The sequence below is a fragment of the Myxine glutinosa genome, chromosome 10 (assembly GCF_964187855.1).
Source record: "Myxine glutinosa chromosome 10, kmMyxGlut1.1, whole genome shotgun sequence".
In the NCBI taxonomy this organism is placed as follows: Eukaryota; Metazoa; Chordata; class Myxini; order Myxiniformes; family Myxinidae; genus Myxine; species Myxine glutinosa.
The window spans coordinates 25,202,866-25,223,714 of NC_136270.1; the positions used below are offsets into that span (position 1 = coordinate 25,202,866).

Below are 20,849 nucleotides of genomic sequence, written 5' to 3' on the forward strand. Positions count from 1 at the left end.
CTTGTGCCTAGATACACCCACACACCAGATTAGAAGTTGGTACTTCGCTTATATTTCAAGATATTTCGCTCACAAGGTTCAGACATATATATGGTGGCGGCCATCTTGGATTTTGACGTGGCGCCCCAATTTTCAATAGCGTTCTTCCTTATGCCGAGATACACCCACACACCAAATTAGAAGTTGGTACTTCACTTATTTTTCAAGATATTCATCTCAAGGTTCAGACATACATGGCGGCGGCCATCTTGGATTTTGACGTGGCGACCCAATTTTAAACAGCGTTCTTCCTTGTGCCTAGATACACCCACACCAGATTAGCAGTTGGTACGTCGCTCCTTTTTTTTTTTAGTGATATTTCGCTCAAGTTTCAGACATATATATGGTGGCGGCCATCTTGGATTTTGACGTGGCGACCCAATGTTCAATAGCGTTCTTCCTTATGCCGAGATACACCCACACACCAAATTAGAAGTTGGTATTTCGCTTATTTTTCCCTGGTGTTGGGCTGGCGGCTAGGGTGCCGGCTTAGGATCCAAGGATCCTGGGTTCGAATCCCGGTCGATCGCTGAATTAACGCCAGGGGGGTTGACTCAACCTGTCATCCTTCCGAGGTCGGCTAATTGAGTACCAGTTCACTGGTAATTCCCTGTTTGTCGTTAAAGGCGGCAAAAAGGGTTGGCGTCAGGAAGGGCATCCGGCCGTAAAACATTGCTTCAAATAGGGGACCGAAAAACAACAACAACCACGGTTCCCGAAAAAGGCCAACCCCCGTTTTGCGGGGAAAAATGGCCTCTAAAGGTGGTTATTTTTTACTTCGCTTATTTTTCAAGATATTCATCTCACAAGGTTCAGACATACATGGCATCAGACATACATGGCGGCGGCCATCTTGGATTTTGACGTGGGTTGCACCCACACCAAATTCGAATGCAATCCTTCGCTTATGCACGCACGCACGCATGCATGCATGCAAACACGCACGCCCGCACACAGGGGAAAGCCATAGTCCCCCTTTCGCTATGCTGTGCGACGGGGGACAAAAAAGCACATCCAACCATCTTTTTCTTTTTTAAATACTTGGGCCAAGGTCATAATAGAGCTGGCTGGCACACACGCACGCATGCACACACGCACGCACATCACAGCCACTGAGTTTGGGGGAAGTGCCGGCACTACCGGCACTTCCCGGGATACTCTGGGTACCTGCGATGTCACAACAATGGCGCCGCTTTTCTCACCGCACTCAGCAGGGGATTTCCTCAAAAGGAATTTCCTCTTCTCCATGGATGCCAACCGATGGGGATTGTCCGTGCTCTATCCTTTTCAAGCAAGAAAGCATCACGTACCATTTTTAAAGTCTTTGGTATGACTTGAACCAGTACCAAACCAGATGGGTGTTTTTAGGAGACAGCATCTCGTTACTGGATGGCCACTGGCTACCCACGGGAGCTCATCCTCCCTTTGGCAGGTGGTGTTTTTGGTCTTGGCAGTGTGTCACAGTCATCCTCCCCATGAGCAAATTCAGTGAAAGGTGTCAGTTTAGTCGCCGACAAAGCGACCACGTGGCAGGTAGCACTGGGTTACATGTTACCAGTGGCAGTCCAAAAAGACTGACCTGACCAGTAATAATCTCTGATCCTACTATTAATGTATTGCTACCGTTTCAACAAAATAGCTTTGTGAAGTGAGTTTATCAACATTGACACTATCAAGAAGAAGAGGTCACATCTAAAGAGCCTGGATCAGGAATTTTGTGTCGCTTTTCATCATGGAGAGGAATATTCAGTGCCTCTGTTCCTCAAGACAGGAGCAAGTTTCACAGAGTACCGAATTAACGTCCAGGCCTTCAATTTCTCACATGACTGCTTCTGGGAACAGTTACAAGGAAATTATTTGACTGCCCTGTGGTCTTTAATGAACTATTTGTGGAGCAGTGTTTTGAGAAAGATAAAGTTTATAATCTCCTTCATAGGCTGAATGGTAATGAAGATTTTGTTTCATAATAAAATTTCAAATCAATTTATATCATTATTTGAAATAGTCGGACCCCACTCTTTGTGGTTCCGCTATTCGCGTGTTCTGCCTATTCACGGTTGATAAAATGCGACCCGTTTCTCTATTGGCGGAAAAGTGTCCCGCAAAGTCGTGGTATTTTTTTCTATTTGCGGCCGTGTTCTGCAAATTCACAGTTTTTCAGGGACACAAAAAAAAAAAATTCACGAGCCGCTAGCTTGACGTTTATGAAACCCATCATATTTTAACAGCCATGACCAAAGTAGCTGGACATACGCAAAAACATATTTTACGGGCAGCGAGCATTACCTGCCTCCAAATTCACTGCTGTGTGCTTTGCGTTTTCATGGCTTTCACGGCCACAAATTTTAGCCACACTATAATTGAGAGCCTTGCGTGATGTTCCACCAGCTGTACAACGTCATCCCCGCGAGTTACTGTACAGAATGAAAACACTCCACAGTGTATATTAGTGCAATTAGCTGTCTCCCTTTTCCCCAATTAAACTGGCACGGCATGAATTCACTGATTTTTTCGACATTCGCGGGTTTTGTCTCGCAATTTCCGGGACTTTTGACGACCTTCGCGGATTGTCGTTGACATTCGAGGGATTTTCCTCACCATTCACAGATTTTGCCTCGCCATTCGCGGTTTGTTCCTTTCTATTCAAGACTCGGGAACCTATCCCCCCTTTTTCCATTGAAACAATGCCCCACCATTCGCGGTTTTGCAATTCGTGGCATTTTCCAGGAACGTATCCCCCACCAATGGCGGTGTCCGACGGTATTTCGAAAACCACTTGAAATATTTAAATGACTTTGAATGCACAATGTTAGTTATAACTTGCTAATCGAGGTGGGAAAAGGTGATTTTTACTCTGCCTTGCAATGAGGATTGGGGGTTTAAAATCGAAGTACACATCAACGTGGTAAGATTTGGTTTGGCGTGCCGCGAGGATGGAGCAAACTCAAAAAACGTGCCTGAAATAAAAAAGATCGAGAAGCACTGTGATAGACTGTGCACTCCCCGTCGCCGAACCACACAAAATGGTGACGGTTTATATTCAGGTCGGGAATTGAGGACACAAAAGTGCTCACAGGCAAGTGCGCTAGAATACAGAACAGAAAGAATACAAAACAGCGGAAAGTGGGGAAACCCTTTACCAACATTCTTAATTAATTAATTAACATAATTTAAACTTTACATTCACTCCTTCATTCCTCTTTACTCCGACCTCTGGAACAAACTACCTCTCTCTTCAATCCCACTCCTCCCTCCAGGTCTTTAAAACAGCTGTTCACAACCATCTCTCATCTTCCCCTAACCAAAACCTTGATCTCTTCTACCCACATTAATTCACCCCAGATCCACTTTTTTTGAAATACCGACTTCTTTCCTGGAAGTTCTAGCAGTGTCCATGTGTTTTATACCTCTACCACCCCACCCCCGCCCCCCTCCTTCCCATGCCTCCTCCCCCCCAAGCCCTCTCCCACCCACAGATCTTCCAATGTCCCTGCTCTCAATGTACTTGTGTGCTTCCCTCTCTCTCCCCATCTTGTCTCCTGCTCCCTTCATTGCATGTTTTGTGTCCGTTTTTTTTTTGTGATTGATGTTAGCTCCTACACGAGCCTCGATCTTGTATACAACAAAAAAAAAAAACAACAACACACCAGCAGTGAGGTCGGACACAAAAGATGATCATTGGAGGAAGAATGAGAGCAAGGTGTGAAGAAAAAGAACAAAAGGGGTCGATTTACTTCATTTTTCATTTCAGTCTATTTCCTCAAATATCTCACAACCAATGGCACCAGTGCCCCATCAAATATACATTGACATGTATGTATAATTGTATATTGAACAATGAATGTTTAATTAGCACCAAGACCAACAGCTTCTGAACTCTGCTCATTTTCTGAAATGTGTCAAATCAGGCACAAAACTGTGATGATTACTAGACCTCCACCAAAATGGTGTTTCGCTGGGAAAAAAATTCTAGAAACTTCAGAATAGAAATCAAGTTAACCGAAATCCATAATAACTTTTAATCCCTCCTTTTCTGATGAATTCCTACACATTTTGAGGTCTGGGTCATAGACGATTAATCTATAGGGGTCACACTCAATGACTTGTGTGAAAGATTTTTCTTATACAAGAGCGAGCCACATGGCTCAGCAAGATTATCTCCAATGGAGCAAGTACATAAACTTCAACATTTTTTTTTTTTTATCTTTGCAGAAAGACAATTCCAACCAGGTGATAAACTGGAAACAGCAACAGGGAGATTCCCATTATTGTCTGTTGATAAGGATTCAGAATCATCAGAATGAAGCTTAACGTTTTTCAAAATAACAGCAAAGAAAATATTTTTTTCTAAAAATACTTCAAGTACTCTGAGAACAATCCTTTTCAATAGTAGAGTCTTAAACAGATGAAATATATTCATTCGCTGTGATCATAGGTGGAGCAGTCGCTGTAGAAAATGGAAAAACGTGTATATCCTCACATTAAAGGAGGCCCAATTTGTTGGCCATAGGTTACCGGGTCAATTCCAGGTAAACTTTGTAGAGGCATCAATCCCAAGTGGGGGTAACATAACCTGCAGATTGTTGCTTGTGTAAATGTTACGTTCTTCTGAACTGAATGACTTTCAGGAAAAGTCTTTATTTTCCTTGATGAAACTATTCCAAATGATTGATGGTGTTTAAATTATCGGAACGGGAAGACTGGGTGTCATTATTGGAAACAGAAACTGTTTCTTTCACAGCTGTTCTTTCCATTTCCTAATGATGGAGCTTGGAACTTTCAACACAATATATAAATTGTTTTATGCCCTTCTCCAGATCTATGCCTTCACACAATTTTATCACAGAATTCTACAGTCAGTTCCTTGGACTACATGGTGGAGTTTCTGCTCTGACATGCACTGTGAACTGCGAGACCTTAAATAGAACGGTGTGTTTCTTCCTAAATCATGTTCAATCAATTAAATTGGTCACAGGTGGACTCCAATCAAGTTGTCGAGACATCTCAAGGAATATCAAAGGAAATTGAATGCACCAGAGCTCAATTTGCAGTGTCACAGCAAAGGGGTTCAATACTTATTGAATCGACATTTCAGCTTTTCATTTTCATTTATGTTAAGGAGTAATGGAGTAATTTCATTTCGTAAGGGAGGCAATAAAAGAGAGGCTGAGTAGGGTAGAGGATGATGTGGTTGAGCTTGAACGTGGTTGGATGTCAATGAAAGATAGTCTGTTGGGAGCCTTTGGTGAGGTATGTGGATGGACAAAAGGACCACCGAGGCACTGGGAAACATGGTGGTGGGATGAGGAAGTTGGAAAGAGGATTGACGAGAAGAGGAAGAAGTTCAAGGAGTGGCAGAAGGCGAAGGGTACGGGAGCAGAAAAAGCAGAGCATGAAAGTTATAAGGCAGCCAAGAAGGCTGCAAAGAAAGAGGTAGCAAAGGCGCAGGAAGCATGTAGGAAAATGTTCGGAGAATGCTTGGATTCGGAAGAGGGTAAGAGAGCGGTATTCAGGATTGCAAAGCAGATAGCGAAAGAGAGGGGTGATGTGATGGGGGTGAGTTGCTTGAAGGATGAAGTGGGACAAATCGTTGTGGACCCAGACGGAATTAAAGGAAGATGGAAAAGATATATGGAAATGCTGTTGAATACAGAGAATGAATGGGATGGCAACATAGAAAGTAACCCAGTTTTAGGACCGGCAGAGAAGATAACTGAGAAGGAAGTTGAGGAAGCGATAAAAGCAATGAAAAGTAGAAAAGCTGGAGGGCCGACGGGAGTTGTGGGAGATATGTTGAAGGCAGCAGGAAGTTGGGGTGTGAAGAGAATGACAGAGATCTGTAATCTGGTGGTGAAAGAAGGCCGCATTCCAGTGGCTTGGGAACTGAGTACCCTCGTCCCTCTATACAAGGGGAAAGGTGAGTGACCCTCTGGAGTGTGGCTCGTACCGAGCGATAAAGTTATTGGAGCATGGAATGAAGGTATTGGAAAGGGTGTTGGAGAGGAGATTAGGAAGAAGGTGAAGATCAACGAAATGCAGTTTGGATTTATGCCAGGAAGAGGAACGACAGACGTGCTCTTTATTGTGAGGCAGTTGCAGGAGAAGTACATGGAGAAGAGGAAGAAGTTGTTTCTTGGGTTTGTTGATCTGGAGAAAGCATTCGATAGGGTTCCACGCGAAGTATTGACATGGGCATTGAGGAAGTTAGGAGTGGAGGAATGGTTGATTAGAGTAGTGATGGCAATGTACAAAAGAACGCGCACAGCTGTAAGGACGAAGGACTGGAACAGTGCTGAGTTTGAGGTGAAGGTGGGAGTGCATCAGGGGTCGGTACTAAGTCCACTACTATTTGTATCTGTGATTGAGGTGCTGGCTCAGAACGTAAAGGAGGGTTTACCATGGGAGTTGTTGTATGCAGATGATCTGGTGTTGATTGCGGAAAGTATGGATGGACTGAAGGAAAAGATGAACAAGTGGAAGGAATGTATGGAGACAAAAGGTCTGAAGGTGAATATAGGAAAGACGAAGGTGATGGCAAGTGGTAAAGCATGTGGTGAGGTGGAAAGAACTGGGAAGTGGCCATGTGCTGTGTGTGCAGGAAGGGTGTCGGAGTGAACTCCATTCAATGTACAATGTGTGCTGAGTGGGTTCATCAACAATGTAGTGGTCTGAGAGGGTCATTAACCAGTGTGGCAGCTACATTCAAATGTAAGGTGTGCACAGAGGGAGCTGCAGATGGAGGAAATGTTGAGATGGATCTTGGAGACGGCGTGAAGCTGGAAGGTGTGAAAACATTTTGCTACCTCGGAGACATGCTGAATGGAGAAGGTGGATCAGACTCAGCAACGATTGCAAGAGTGAGATGTGCATGGAAGAAGTTTCGGGAACTGAGTGGCGTGCTGATGAGAAGGGGAGTGTCGTTGAAGCTGAAGGGAAAGGTGTATGCTGCATGTGTGAGAAGTGTTATGATTTATGGGAGCGAGACATGGGTAATGAACGTAGAGCAGCAACGAAGGCTGGAAAGGGTGGAAATGCGAATGGTTCGGTGGATGTGCGGAGTATCGTTGAGCGAGAGGAAGACAAATGATGAATTGTGAAAGATGATGGGAATATTGCCTGTGATTGATGCTGTGAAGAGGAACAGGTTGAGATGGTTTGGTCATGTGTTGAGGAAGGATGAAAGTGACTGGTTGAGAAGAGTGATGGAAATGAATGTAGAAGGAAGTAGAGGACGGGGAAGACCGAGAAAGACTTGGCTGAAGATGGTGGAAGAAGAAATGCGGGCAAGGGGGTTAACAAGGAGAGATGCAGAAAATAGGGCAATATGGAGAAGATTGTCATGGGGACCGCAAGGCTAACCCCCGCTCTAGCAGGGAAAATGGCCTTAAAATGCATGTTGTTGTTGTTTGTATTTTCATTTGTTGTAAAAATTTCAAAATAGAAATTTGTTAAAATTCCATTGACATTATGGGGAAATCGAGAAGCACTGTTCTTCTTTACATAATGTGTAGATCAGTGACAAAAAAAATCTCAATTTAATCAATTTTAAATTCAGGCTGCAACACAACAAAATGTGAAAAAATTCAAGGGGTGTGAATACTTTCTGAAGGCACTGCATGATGCTGAAGCTCCAGCCCAAAGCAGAGCCATTGAGCAAAAGACAAAGACCTTTAAACTTTGAGAGGTTCCATTGAGCAACGAACAAACATCTTTAGAAAGTGAGTGGGGAATGGTGTGTGAAATTGCAAAAGAGTGTTGGAGGGAAACCCATGTGAATTATGGTATGAATGGGTAATTAACTCTCGAGGTCCAATTTCCAGTCTGTTAAAAAGAAAAGAAAAGCCGTGTTCGTATGAACAGGTGTTCGTAAGTCAGGGACTAATAGTACTGTACATAAGGGGCAGAGAATATAACATTAGAAGGGATTAAGCGATCAATCCATTGACTGGGATTAGGATTAGCTCCCGTGTCTGGCGTGCACGTCTGAGAATACATTTTGCTGCTGCATTCATCTTAAATCCCTGGGGGTGGTTAAATCCGGATCCTAGAATTCGGATCCAGATCTGAGGATTTTTTCCTATAATTCACCATTGAGTGATAGAGCCAAAACGATATATAACATGCTATTTCAAAAAGTTGTGGATGAGTTGGTTTGGCGTCAAGAACAAGCGATTAGATGTTGGTTCCGTTCCGGATCCAGATCTGAACGAGCAGTAGGATATAAAACAAACTGATCAGTCTGGCTGAGGTATGCGCTCTACCAATAGTTAGGGCATTTTATAATTTTTTTGAAAAAACTGGGAAAAAATTGCTTACCAATAGCTTTCTTCACCAATGTGTTCATGTAGGTGTCTACAAACACCTCTCAATTTATTCCTTCCCAAATCCTTGGGGAAAAGTCAAAATTCAAAATGGCATCCAAAATGGAAAAATTGTGGATAAAGTCATAGTTTGGCCAGAAATGTAATGCTTAATATGGGGAAGAAACCACAAAAATATTGTTCTAGGACAATTGTGAACTCTTGCTAAGCATATTTGTATTATTATCTTGCTTTATATCCAAGATGGTGGCCAAAATGATGTCCAAAAATGGCCGCTAAAATGTGAAAATTGTGGATAAAGTCATAGCTTGGCCAGAAATGTAATAATTATTATCTTGCTTCAATAATAGGTGTCTACTGAGACCTCTCAATTGATTCAGTATGGAAGGGGATGTAATAGCTGCACCTGGCCATGGCTTGAGGTGTTTCATCTGTGATGATCCTGGGACTGAGATGCAGAAGCTGTCAAAAGTCACCCAAAAAGGCCACTCACAGATGTTATCATATTCTGAGTGCGTGGACGATGCGGCACTGATCAGGAGACTAAATGAGGACTGGAAAAACGGAGATGACCCCAAGTTGAGATATCATTTGGATTGCAGAACCGAGTTATACAATCGTGTGAAAAGTATATCCACTGCAACTGCAACTGCTAATCGTAAGTTTTTAGATTATACAATGGAAACTAAGCACAAGGTCAAATCATTAGAGAGCTTCAGAAGTGGACCCAAAGTCAATGGGAAGAAGCTGGTTATTGACTCACTCAAGCTCTTCAACCGCCTCATCATCATCAGTGAGCGTAAAGTCAAGACCAAACAAGCCCTGAGATTTGAGTTGACGCCAACACCGATGTCTCTATTTGATAAAGACCAGAAGTTGCGAAAGCCAGACAAGGCTGCCCTAGCAAGGGTCCTGAAAGCATTTGTGGAACCCGTTGAACAACACCCCTGCACGAGCCTGGTGATTGATGGTGGGTGGCTCCTGCACAATGTCAGATGGGAGGCTAAGCTCACCTGGAAGGACATCGCTGAGAGCTACCTCCAGTTTGTGAAGTCCATGGGGAGCCATTGCCTCAGGATCACTGTGGTCTTTGACGGATACAGCAGCTCCACCAAGGACCATGATCACCTGAGACGAACAAAGAACGCATGCTGCGACATTCTGATTCGCCCAGACGTCAAAAGCCTCGTTCCAAGAGAAAAGTTCCTCGACAACAAGAGCAACAAAACCCAGCTCATTCGGCTACTTGCTGAGACATTCGGTAGAAATGGGATCAGTGTACAGGAATGCCCCGATGATGCAGACACCTCTATCGTCCGGGCAGCTCTAGATGAGGCAAGAGAGTCCCCTGTTGAGGTGAAGGCTGAGGACACCGACATCATGGTTTTGCCGATTCATCATGCTGCAGACCACCCGATCTTCCTCACAACAGCCAAAGACACATCTTACGATGTCGGAAAGATCCGGGAGGCCCTCCCAGAGAGATACCGGAAGTATCTGATCTTCTTGCACAGCTTCTCCGGCTGCGATACAGTGTCCGCGATTTCTGGGTTTAGCAAATCAACTTTGCTAACCAAGCTCTGCAAGACTGACAAAGCAGAGAGGGCCATTGACGTGTTTCTGGACATCCGAGCAAAGAAAGATGACATCATCAAAGCCGGCTGTGAACTATTCAAGCTCATGTTCCGCGGGAACCCATCCAAAGACTTGGGGGACTTGAGATTTGACATCTTCAGCAAGCGGGCCGCTGCTGGGAGCATCAAACCTGAGAAACTGCCCCCGACAACAGAAGCTGCAGCACAGCACTCTCTCCGGGGTTATCTCCAGACTAGAGATTGGCTGCTGCTGCAAACTCCATCATTGGATGTCCTGGACTTCGGATGGAAACTCGGTGACCAAGGTTATGCGCCGGTCCCTACAACAGACCCTATCGCACCGGACTATCTTCTGAAGTTTGTCTGCTGCAACTGTGAGGGGGAATGTAGCACACTCAGGTGCTGCTGTAAAAAGCAAGGAGTCAAGTGTATTTATGCTTGCGGCAACTGTCATGGTAACTCTTGCCAGAACATCAACCAGCCAGATGACGAGAGGAGTGTGGGATATGCTGGGGATTAGGATGAGTAGTAGGGTGAACTAGAGAACTGACTAACCGAGGTTTCCAATTGAGATACATTTCTATCTCTATATAAAGCTATGACTTTATCCACAATTTTCACATTTTAGCGGCCATTTTGGACATCATTTTGGCCACCATCTTGGATATAAAGCAAGATAATAATACAAATATGCTTAGCAAGAGTTCACAATTGTCCTAGAACAATATTTTTGTGGTTTCTTCCCCATATTAAGTATTAAATTTCTGGCCAAACTATGACTTTATCCACAATTTTTCCATTTTGGACGCCATTTCGAATTTTGACTTTTCCCCAAGGATTTGGGAAGGAATAAATTGAGGTGTTTGTAGACACCTACATGAACACATTGGTGAAGAAAGCTATTGGTAAGCAATTTTTTCACAGATTTTTCAAAAAAATTATAAAATGCCCTAACTACAAGTGCGGTTCTAGTTTTTTTTTTTTATGTACCAGTGCAGCCTGCACTTAAACAACCTGCTTTTCAATCAGCATCAGAATCCTTACCACCTGACCCAATGTAATGCTCAGGCAACTCAAAGCATTTACTAACGTCACCACCTTGATCACGTACAACAGCTATGGTTTTTATAATCAAGCTCTGCTTGGGTAGAAAGTCCTGCCACACTATGGTGCCCACCTCTCACACTCTACTGGTATCACCCCGTCAATCTAATACCAATAATTCTCCTCTTCTAGCTCCGCCTTCATCACCAACCACACAACCCTTCCTCCCTCTTCACTGGTTTCAACATTTCAATCCTCTTGGAAAGCATAATACAATCCTGCAATTATAGTTTTTTTTAAACCCACACTTTAATAGATAGGGAAAAACCATAGAAGTATTGAATCTCCATCATTACCGTGAGATTTCCTGGTGTCCTTAGACACGGTGGCCCGGTTGCTGTAATGAGAAATGGAATAGCCTTCGTATCCCCCATTGTTTGCTTTCACCTCATGCCGCGAAGTGCGCCGTTCTGCTGTCTCCCCAGTACCGCCATTAATTTCGGTAAACCCTGCAGGATGAAAAGACTGCAGTAAGCACTTGTGAAGAGACGATGCAAGGATTATATAGATGTTTCTCACTGCAACAAGTCTGCGACATCAACCCATGTTGGGTCCAACGTTTTGTATATCATCCAGGTTGTAAACAATCCAGATCGGGATCACTCAATGTCTGCAGAAATATATGCACTCGAAGTGGCTCTAGCTTATATTGTTAGTCATTTAAATAAGCAGAGCAGGTTTCAATTTTTTCCAAGGAACGGTTTCAGAGATATAGAGGGGCAAAGTTTTTCAGTTTGATGGTCATGGTCATGATGGCACATGCACCACATGGCCTACGACGTCATGATCATCATTTTTTAAAAATTATACAGGAGGACGTGCTCCGATGGTGAAAATTTTGTCAATCGGACCAACGGTTGCAGATTAAAGCATACTCACGTTCTGTGCGGACAAACAAACACGTATACAAACAGACAGGCAAACAAACAAACGGACCCAATGCAATACCCTCTCCTCTGGCAAGGGTAAAAAATATGTTATTAAAAATAATTATATGCTTACATTTGTTCTTAAATATTTTAATGTAAATTTTTTATTAATATTGCAAGATCTTACAATTGGAGCATCATTTACATTCCGTTCCACCTTAAAATAATGTTATCTTGCATTAAAAAAAAATAATTGTTCTTTCATTTTCAATCTTTCCCTTTTTATTAGCATCATTTACGACAACAAAACTTTGGATGCAAATAAAATCATCCACTGCACGTGGAACCCTCAAACAAACATTTATATCAATCCAGAACAGAAACAAACAAAAAAAAATGCAAAATAAAACACAAGTCAGGAGACGACAATGGTTCACGAGCGAGCGGTATTCAATGACAAAGGACGGACTATAACCGAAACAGGCCCGGCCAGGCCAGGCCCAGAAATGTCAAAACGAAGGTTACTGACCTTGAAATGATAGAAAATAATGTATAATCAGTTATGAGGTTAGTTAACGACACAATACCGAAAATTCGGTTCGATTCCGACAGCTTTGAAACTTTGACCTTTGTGACCTTCAAAGGTCAAAGATCGAAGATTCTGAAATTTGTTGGAAAACTTGTATTTCATGATGTATGTGATAATATAAGATCATGTACGACATTTCACCCTATCAGGAAGCGCACAATGTAATAAAACCATTAAAAAATCGACTTTTCTAAATTTCGTGACCTTGTGACGACCTTGTGGCGAAAATGAAAAATCGAGCTCCGTGGGGCGAGACACATGACATTGGCCTAACCAAATACCGAAATCCCTGTCAGACTCCACCAACTCCCTCGGAGATGATGTAGCTTGAACTCAATTACCCCCTAAAAAGACATCTTTTTCGGGCGTCGCTCCGCCCACAATGTGCGCAATACACCCACGCTAGGCAGGACAACGAGATCATGATATCAACCTCCCACCCAAGTTTCATCAAGATCGGATGATATCAGGTAGTTATGTTATGCTAAAAAACACACACACACACACACACACACACACACACACACACACACACACACACACACACACACACACACACACACACACACACACACACACACACACACACACACACACACACACACACACACACACACACACACACACACACACACACACACACACACACACACACACACACACACACACACACACACACACACACAATAGTGGTCACTCTGTTTGATAACTCGTGAACCAAAAAAGCAACGAGACAAACATTTGGAAACAGAACACCTGCTGCATGTCATTTGAACCACAGTCAAGTAGGTGTACAGCATACCTTTCCCAAGCAGACGCAACTCCCCCTTTGTCCGAGCTCCATCTCGTCTACGCCACAACTGTGACAATTCTCCGGTGGTAGATTGGTTCCCAAAGTTATCTTGCTCTCTGCTTGGAACATTAAAACATTAAGCCTAATAACGTCATACAATATTAAAAAAATACTTTCTCCTGTTCCAAGTCAGTCAAATTACATTTTAAACCATACAATGCCTCCAAGTGCCTATGCGTCTTTTATATGGGTCTGGCGGTAAATGTTTAAGTTCATATGCTAACCAATATGAATGTTATGCAGGGTGAAAGTTGAATTTCACCACGCATTCATGAATTGGAAGTTCTTTCCAAAAAGCAGCCCTGTAGGCTGGATAGTAATCACATGACAACAAATGTACCGCAAATGCTTGAAACTCCCTCACACAATACACAGGGTGTCCACAAATTACCGTTCCATATTGAAAACGTTATAAAAAATAAAAATAAAATGGACACAATTATGCAGTTTTCTGCACGTGAAACAACATTTCTCAAAGTTGTATAAACTTCTTTTTCCGTTTCCAGGTAACGTCACGTATACTGCAAAAGGCCTCCCGAGTAGAAAAAGCGCAGCTCGTTTTCTGGTTTATAGAGACCAAATCAGCTCCACAAGTTTAACAAGGATTGAGGACGACCTATGGAAGGCAGCCACCATAGAGAAAAAAAAACCATTCGTAAATGGCACAAAAAGTTTATAGAGACAGGTAGCATTCAATGGCTGTTGGATGTAAAACATTAAAAAAGGGAAGAAAATATAAATACAAGATCGAGGCTCATGTAAGAGCAAGTTGAGAGCTTGCTTAAAAAGTAACAAGCTGAGAGTGAGGTAGTGTGGCCACATTAGACACAATAAGCAAAAGAATGAACAAATAGGAGCAAGCAAGGAGTAAAGGAAACAAAGTAACGTGCAATTAAGAAGGATAAGGAAAAATGGGAGAGAAAGCATTGAAGGTATGAATGGAAGATAACACGAGATGGTAGTGCACCACCTGCTTGAGACGCTGCAGGGGAGAGAAGAGGGAAAAAAACAACTCATGAATGCAGTTCTAGAAATGAGAGAACATATAACAAAAGAGTTGAGGTTTGAAGTACATCAAGGCCCTTTTTGTGTACAAAGTCAAGGCTTATGGAAAAGCTAGAGGAGACCTCGCCAGCTGTGAATAGTTGTCTTTTCAAGGAATCACTGATAGATGATGCCCAGTCTGAAGATGGGTTTGAGAACCATCTTTGCTGCATGGTCGTGTGCGTGTGCGTGTGTGTATGCGTGTGTCTTTGTGTGATCGATATAACTGTCTTTTCTTGGGGCAATCATTATTCAAAGAAAGATGTAGGGATTGTTTCACATGATCATGTCTCAAACTTGTTTACAAACTTTTTGAAGCAAGAGCCCGACATTCCTTTGCATTTAAAAAAAATTGTTTTTATTACTTGTTTCTTTACTTTTTTTTCCTTTTTTTTAAATATTATATTCTACTACTGATTTACAAATGTCGTACAACAAACTTTATGGACATGCTCACCAGTGTTGTAGTGAGGGGATCTGGTGCACATGGGTAAAAACACAATTTTGCACCCCCTTGCTTCCACTTCCCTCCCTGAAATCCCCAACCCCATTCGCCATAGGGCATAGACATGAGGAAACTATGTGTCTGTGCATGTTTTCATGTTCAATGTGTTAGCTCTTACACGAGCCTCGATTCTGTATACAAAAAAAAAAAAAAGAAAGAGACTAGGGCCTTTATATTAAAATATCAATTAATTTAACATTGACCACTCCACTCGATGCATTATGCCGAAACAAAGGTGAAAGGAACAATAAATATGAGTTCAAATATTTATTCAATTCAGAGTTAGAATGGATCCCCTGTCCAGGCTGGTCTATACGATGCCAGATGCACCGACATGGCGAATCTGCCACACCGAGAAAGCGTGACTCGATTAACGTTCTTGATCACGTGGTTTGCTTTTACCTTGCTACAGTGACGGAAGAGGGTTCATGATCACGTGCGTCCCCCGTGTGAAGCACGAGTACCTCGCATTTATAAAAAATAAAATAGCAACTCAAAACAAGGGATTTCCCGAAAGCATATTTGGGATGTAATTTGATGCCACATTATCACGCCTAACACAAACATCTTGATGATCCATAATTTTATGAGAATAGCTAAAATCTGCACGAACTTGTTAAACTGGTTGAAAATTCCCCACCTCTTCCCGTGCTCCCACCCCATGCCTCAGTGTGCCACTGGTGCTCACATTGTAATGGTGCTGTACATACATAATAGACGATCTAACATTCTAAATGGTACATACTTTATAGAAATACTAGTAAAAAGCCCGTTAAAAATGACGGGTTGGAACAGTTTATTCGACTATGCAGTCTCGTGAGCGTGCTAAAGTCTGAAGCCTCGGTCTAGTATCAGGTGTCCTTATATATATATTTATTAGACATCCTAAGGATGTAAATTAACACTCGTTTTACTCTGTGCACATTGCATGTCATGTACCCAGGAAGACAAAAACTTTCCACTATTTATATGTGATCGTCCTCCAATCTGATCACGTCGATATTCTCAGTTGAAAGTATTTCAGTCTTCACCCAAGACAAGACCGAAATATCGTCCTCATTCTCGTGACACCAGAGCCCTTCCGCCAATCTTATAACCATATGCAGAGTAAGCTGACCACCATGTTGTGAAATTGCACACAGCGACAGTCTGCCACATCTCCACGAGCACTTACGCAGCATGCATGCACCAGTCTTGGCACAACCTCCAGTTACCTGTCAAACTGCACTCAAAAGATCAGCTGCACCCGAATGACAACTACGTTGATTTGAGAATGCGTCAAACGCTGATCTATACCAGTCATCCATCAAATTAATGAACGAACTGCTCAGCAAAAAAACCACCGTTTAGAACGAACTGCTCAGCAAGAAGTGTGAATTTATGTATTCCTAGCTGGATTGCCGGTGATGTTCTGATCATGTTGGCATCTTGAAGAAATCCTTTTGTTGTTTTTTGTTGTTTTTTTGTGGGTGCCGAAAACACCTCTCTACACCCACTAAGCCTGGGGTTCTTAACCTGGGGTATCCATATCCCCTTTGGGGGTATGGGGACCAAAATCAGGGGGGATGGGACTCGTAATAAATTATAATAATAAATTGTAATCAGGCGCGGATCCCCGAACTTGGCCCATTTTCTGGGTAATACTAATAAGTGCACATCGGATTTTTATGTGAAAAAAAAAAAAATATTTTTTCACATAAAACCGCTTTTTTTGCGCGCAAACAAAATATTTTGCTATTTTCGGAGAAAAACAAATATTTCGCCCTTTTTCGGGAAAAATAAAATAAAATGCCCTTTTTGGTCGAAAATGTCTGGCAATGCTAAAAAAGATTAGGGAATTTTTCGAAATTTTAAACTGCGATCGAAATTTTTAACTGCGATCGATCTCAAAAACAAAACGTTGCGTCCACTTGCGTGCGTTGCGTCCCCAGCGTGTACAGCAGTGAGGCGGTGTACTACAGTGAGAGAGTGCACACAAAGTGTGAACAAGTCTCCTATCAAGATGAGTGCTGCTCTTTGTGACAAGTGGCTGAAGGAATTCAACGCTGGCGGCGATGGGGCCACCTTCAAGTAAGTGTCGAGTGACACGGCTTTCTGTCGAGCTTGTGAAAAGACTTTCCGGGCGAAGCAGAAGTCTGAGCTGGCCCAACATGTCCGAGAAGACCGCCACAAGAACTTGGCCTTGAAGAAGAAGAGGACGGTCACGCAAGCCACCATGGAGGACTTTGGTGGCGGAAAGAGGCACAAGTGCGACGTCATGGCTCAGGAGCTGTGCCAGGCCATGCTGGCATCCCATGGTCGAAATTGGAAAACCCTGCCCTCCGGTCGTTCCTGGAGAAGCACATCACTCTCCAGATCCCCGATGAAAGCTGGATTCGAAAGCACTACCTCGACAAGTGCTACGACGAGGCCTTGGCGGGGTTCCGTGCCGACCTCGGACAGCAGCCCATCTGGCTGTCCGTCGACGAGACGACCGATTCGGCAGGTCGATATGTGGCCAACATCATCGCGGGACGCTTGTCCAAGGAGGGGTACTTTCGTCCCCACCTCGTCCAGTGCATGTTTCTGGAGAAGACCAACTCCGGGGAGATCGTGCGCGCAGTCAACGACACGCAGCGCTATCTTTGGCCTGATTTCAAGCCGGAGTGCCTCAAGGTCCTCGTCAGCGACGCCGCGGCCTATATGATCAAGGCCGGCCATGCCCTGAAGGAACTCTTCCCGGACTTGCTGCATGTGACTTGCGTTGCCCACGCGCTCCACCGTGTCTGCGAGACAGTCCGAGAAATGTTCAAGGACGTCAACGACCTGATTGCCACGACGAAGAAGGTGTTCGTCAAAGCCCCGTCGCATGTTGTCCTTTGGAAGGAGCAGCAGCCCAATCTTTATCTCCCCCCCTGAGCCCATTCTGACTCGGTGGGGGACGTGGATCGACGCCGCGGTGTTTTACGCCGAGCACTTCGAGGCCGTCAAGGACATTGTGGACCAGCTGAACGATGACGACGCGATGGCAATCCGGAGTGCCAAGGACCTGTTCGGAAAGGCGGACATCAAGCTCAGTTTGGTCTTCTTAAATGCCCACGTGTTGTTCATCCCGAAGATCCTTAAGCAGCTGGAGGAGGCCGGCATGGAGCTGGCCAAGGCCTTCCAGCTCCTTGATCAGGCCAAGGAGGAGCTCGAAAAGATCCGAGGCTGCCGTATGGAGATCCTGCTCACCAAGTTCAAGGCGGTGCTGCAGCGCAATCCCGACATTGGTGTGCTGAGGACAGTGGCTTTGATCCTGGATGGAGATCAGCACGGATCTGAGGTTGGTGTGCCGGCTGGAGTCAAGCTTGCCGACATCCCCCTCTTGAGGTACTGCCCCATCGTCAGCGTCGACGTGGAAAGGTCCTTCTCCGTCTACAGAAACGTCCTCACCGACCGCCGCCACCGCCTCACCAAGGAGAACATTACCAAGATAATGATTTCAAACACCTACTTTAACCGTTCCTAAAAGGGTCTTGTCAATTTCTTCTAGTCCTCTACTTATCAAACAATGCGTTTGCAATAAAGGTACCTGAACGTCATTTTGTACCTGTTTACTAGCCCAGAGTGCTTAATGTTGTGCAGGAAAAAGCTTACCATTTTTTGTTCTTTTTTTGACTGATTTCTGAAAAACTTGGTAATAATAAAAAATGAATAAAACGGGGGAAAAAAATATTTCGGGATTTTTTCACATAAAAAAAAAAAAATTCCGCTTTTCAAAACATAAAAGGCCTATTTTCTTAACATAAAAATCCGTAGTCTACTAATAAGTTACCAATTTTCATCCCAAAAAAATAGGCAATTAAAGTAAAAACACCCCTCAGAATGCACCACAGAGCACCGAGAAATCAAAAAAAATTCTAGGGGGACATGCCCGCAGTCCCCCATAGCTATGCCCTGGTCAGTCAACAGTCTGGTGAACGGGGTATGGGGACATCGTGGGCAATCCGTTGGGAGTCTTGATAGATAAAAAGGTTAAGAACCCCTGCACTAAATACACACACACACACACACACACACACACACACACACACACACACACACACACACACACACACACACACACACACACACACAAATTTATTACACTTCACATAGTTACAAAGGCCTAGGCACTAAAGAGCAATTTTTAAGAATCCAAAAAGAAAATCGAACTTTTTTTCAATTTTTTGGCCTAAGACACTCCCTGGCACTAACTGATTAACCCCTGAAAGTTTGAAGAGGAACCGTTCAGCCATCTGAGAAAAATGGCGATGCAACATGCAACCCTAACCACAAGCAGACACACCCACAAGCAGACACACACACACACACACACACACACACACACACACACACACACACACACACACACACACACACACACACACACACACACACACACACACACACACACACACACACACACACACACACACACACACACACACACACACACACACACACACACACACACACACACACACACAACCTCCGTTCCACCTTCCGAAACCCGCTTACAACCAACGACACAGAGCCGAATAATTACTTATATTGTGCCTCTGGCGACTTCGTCTGGATCTGGATTCGGATCGTCATCAAAATCGAATCTATTCGTTCTTTTCACACGCCCAACATGTCCACCAAGTTTCGTCCGAATCCATGCATAACTTTTTGAGATATCCTCCTCAAAGACAGACAGACAGGGGTGAAAACTTAAACTCCGCCCACTTTCGGTGGCTTAGGTAAAAATGTCATGTGAAATGGAGACAAGGCTGTTCACGATGGTATGGCAAAACGCACATCTGGATCCATCTACCTGTTACATAAGTACAGGGAAAAGGGTTAGCTCGGGGCTAAAACTGAGAAAAGACAGGTAAGCAAGCTTGATACCTGATAGCAGCGAGAGAAATGAAAGTAAAACAAGCGTTACGCCTCGGTCCCCCGTCGGTGAAGTGATGTGAGTTGCCAAAGTGGAAGACGCAGAAAACATGCTATGATATGATATTTCACTCACAAGGTTCAGACATACATGGCGGCGGCCATCTTGGATTTTGACCTGGCGACCCAATTTTCAATAGCGTTCTTCCTTGTGCCGATACACCCACACACCAGATTAGAAGTTGGTACTTCGCTTATTTTTCAAGATATTCATCTCACAAGGTTCAGACATACATGACGGCGGCCATCTTGGATTTTGACGTGGGTTGCCCCCACACACCAAATTAGAATTCGGTCCTTCACATTACGCACGCACGGACGCACGCACGGACGGAGGGGAAAACCATCGTCCCCCTTTCGCTCCGCGGTGCGACGGGGGACAACTAAAAGCGGGGTACCTAATACAGTAATGCAACTGCGTACGCAATATATGAATACAATTCTATATCGACAATCAAATAAGGATGCGCTACATGAAATTTAACATGAAACTGAAAGTGATTTTAGTTTCGCGTCTGTCATTTGGGGAACTGTCGAGGAGGCCACCGAAATAAATAAAAATGCCGAGATTACCTCAGGAAACGTCTAAACTGTCCTATTGATTACCCCAGGAAACGTCGAACAACCGATAATGAAAACATGATAAAGGCCGACGTTTAGGACAGAAAACGCGCGACTATGATTAATGAAAGCACAAAACAGAGTGCAGGGCCTAGACTCACCTCGCCTGCCAATCATGCCAACGCTGAGGCTGCCTTTTGCTGGGCCGAGTGTTGGCGGACCGGTGGCTCATTCCACGCAAACACACATCTCCTGAGAGAAAGAGACAATGTGGAAAGGGGAATAGTAAACAGAACCCCGTTAACAAGCTGAAAAAGGATGAGAAATCACACGAGGCCTAAACAGGAAGAATTTTTTTTTTATCATAACCAAATTAACCATTCACACAGGAAATGCATGGCATTTCCGTCAGGAAAATGAGGAAAATG

General features: G+C 43.8%; 1 protein-coding gene across 1 annotated transcript in view; it reads right to left on the reverse strand.

Moving 5' to 3' along the window:
- The window catches only part of SMG1 (SMG1 nonsense mediated mRNA decay associated PI3K related kinase), a 302,694-nt gene extending 281,898 nt beyond the window's left edge, over positions 1-20,796 (reverse strand). The window contains exons 1-3 of the mRNA XM_068125825.2: positions 20,583-20,796; positions 13,320-13,429; positions 11,356-11,508 (exon numbers count right to left, since the gene is read on the reverse strand). Coding sequence (XP_067981926.2) covers positions 11,356-11,508; positions 13,320-13,429; positions 20,583-20,653 — 334 coding nt within the window. The 5' untranslated portion in view covers positions 20,654-20,796. The remainder of the gene's footprint in view (positions 1-11,355; positions 11,509-13,319; positions 13,430-20,582) is intronic.
- Positions 20,797-20,849: the final 53 nt, after the last annotated feature.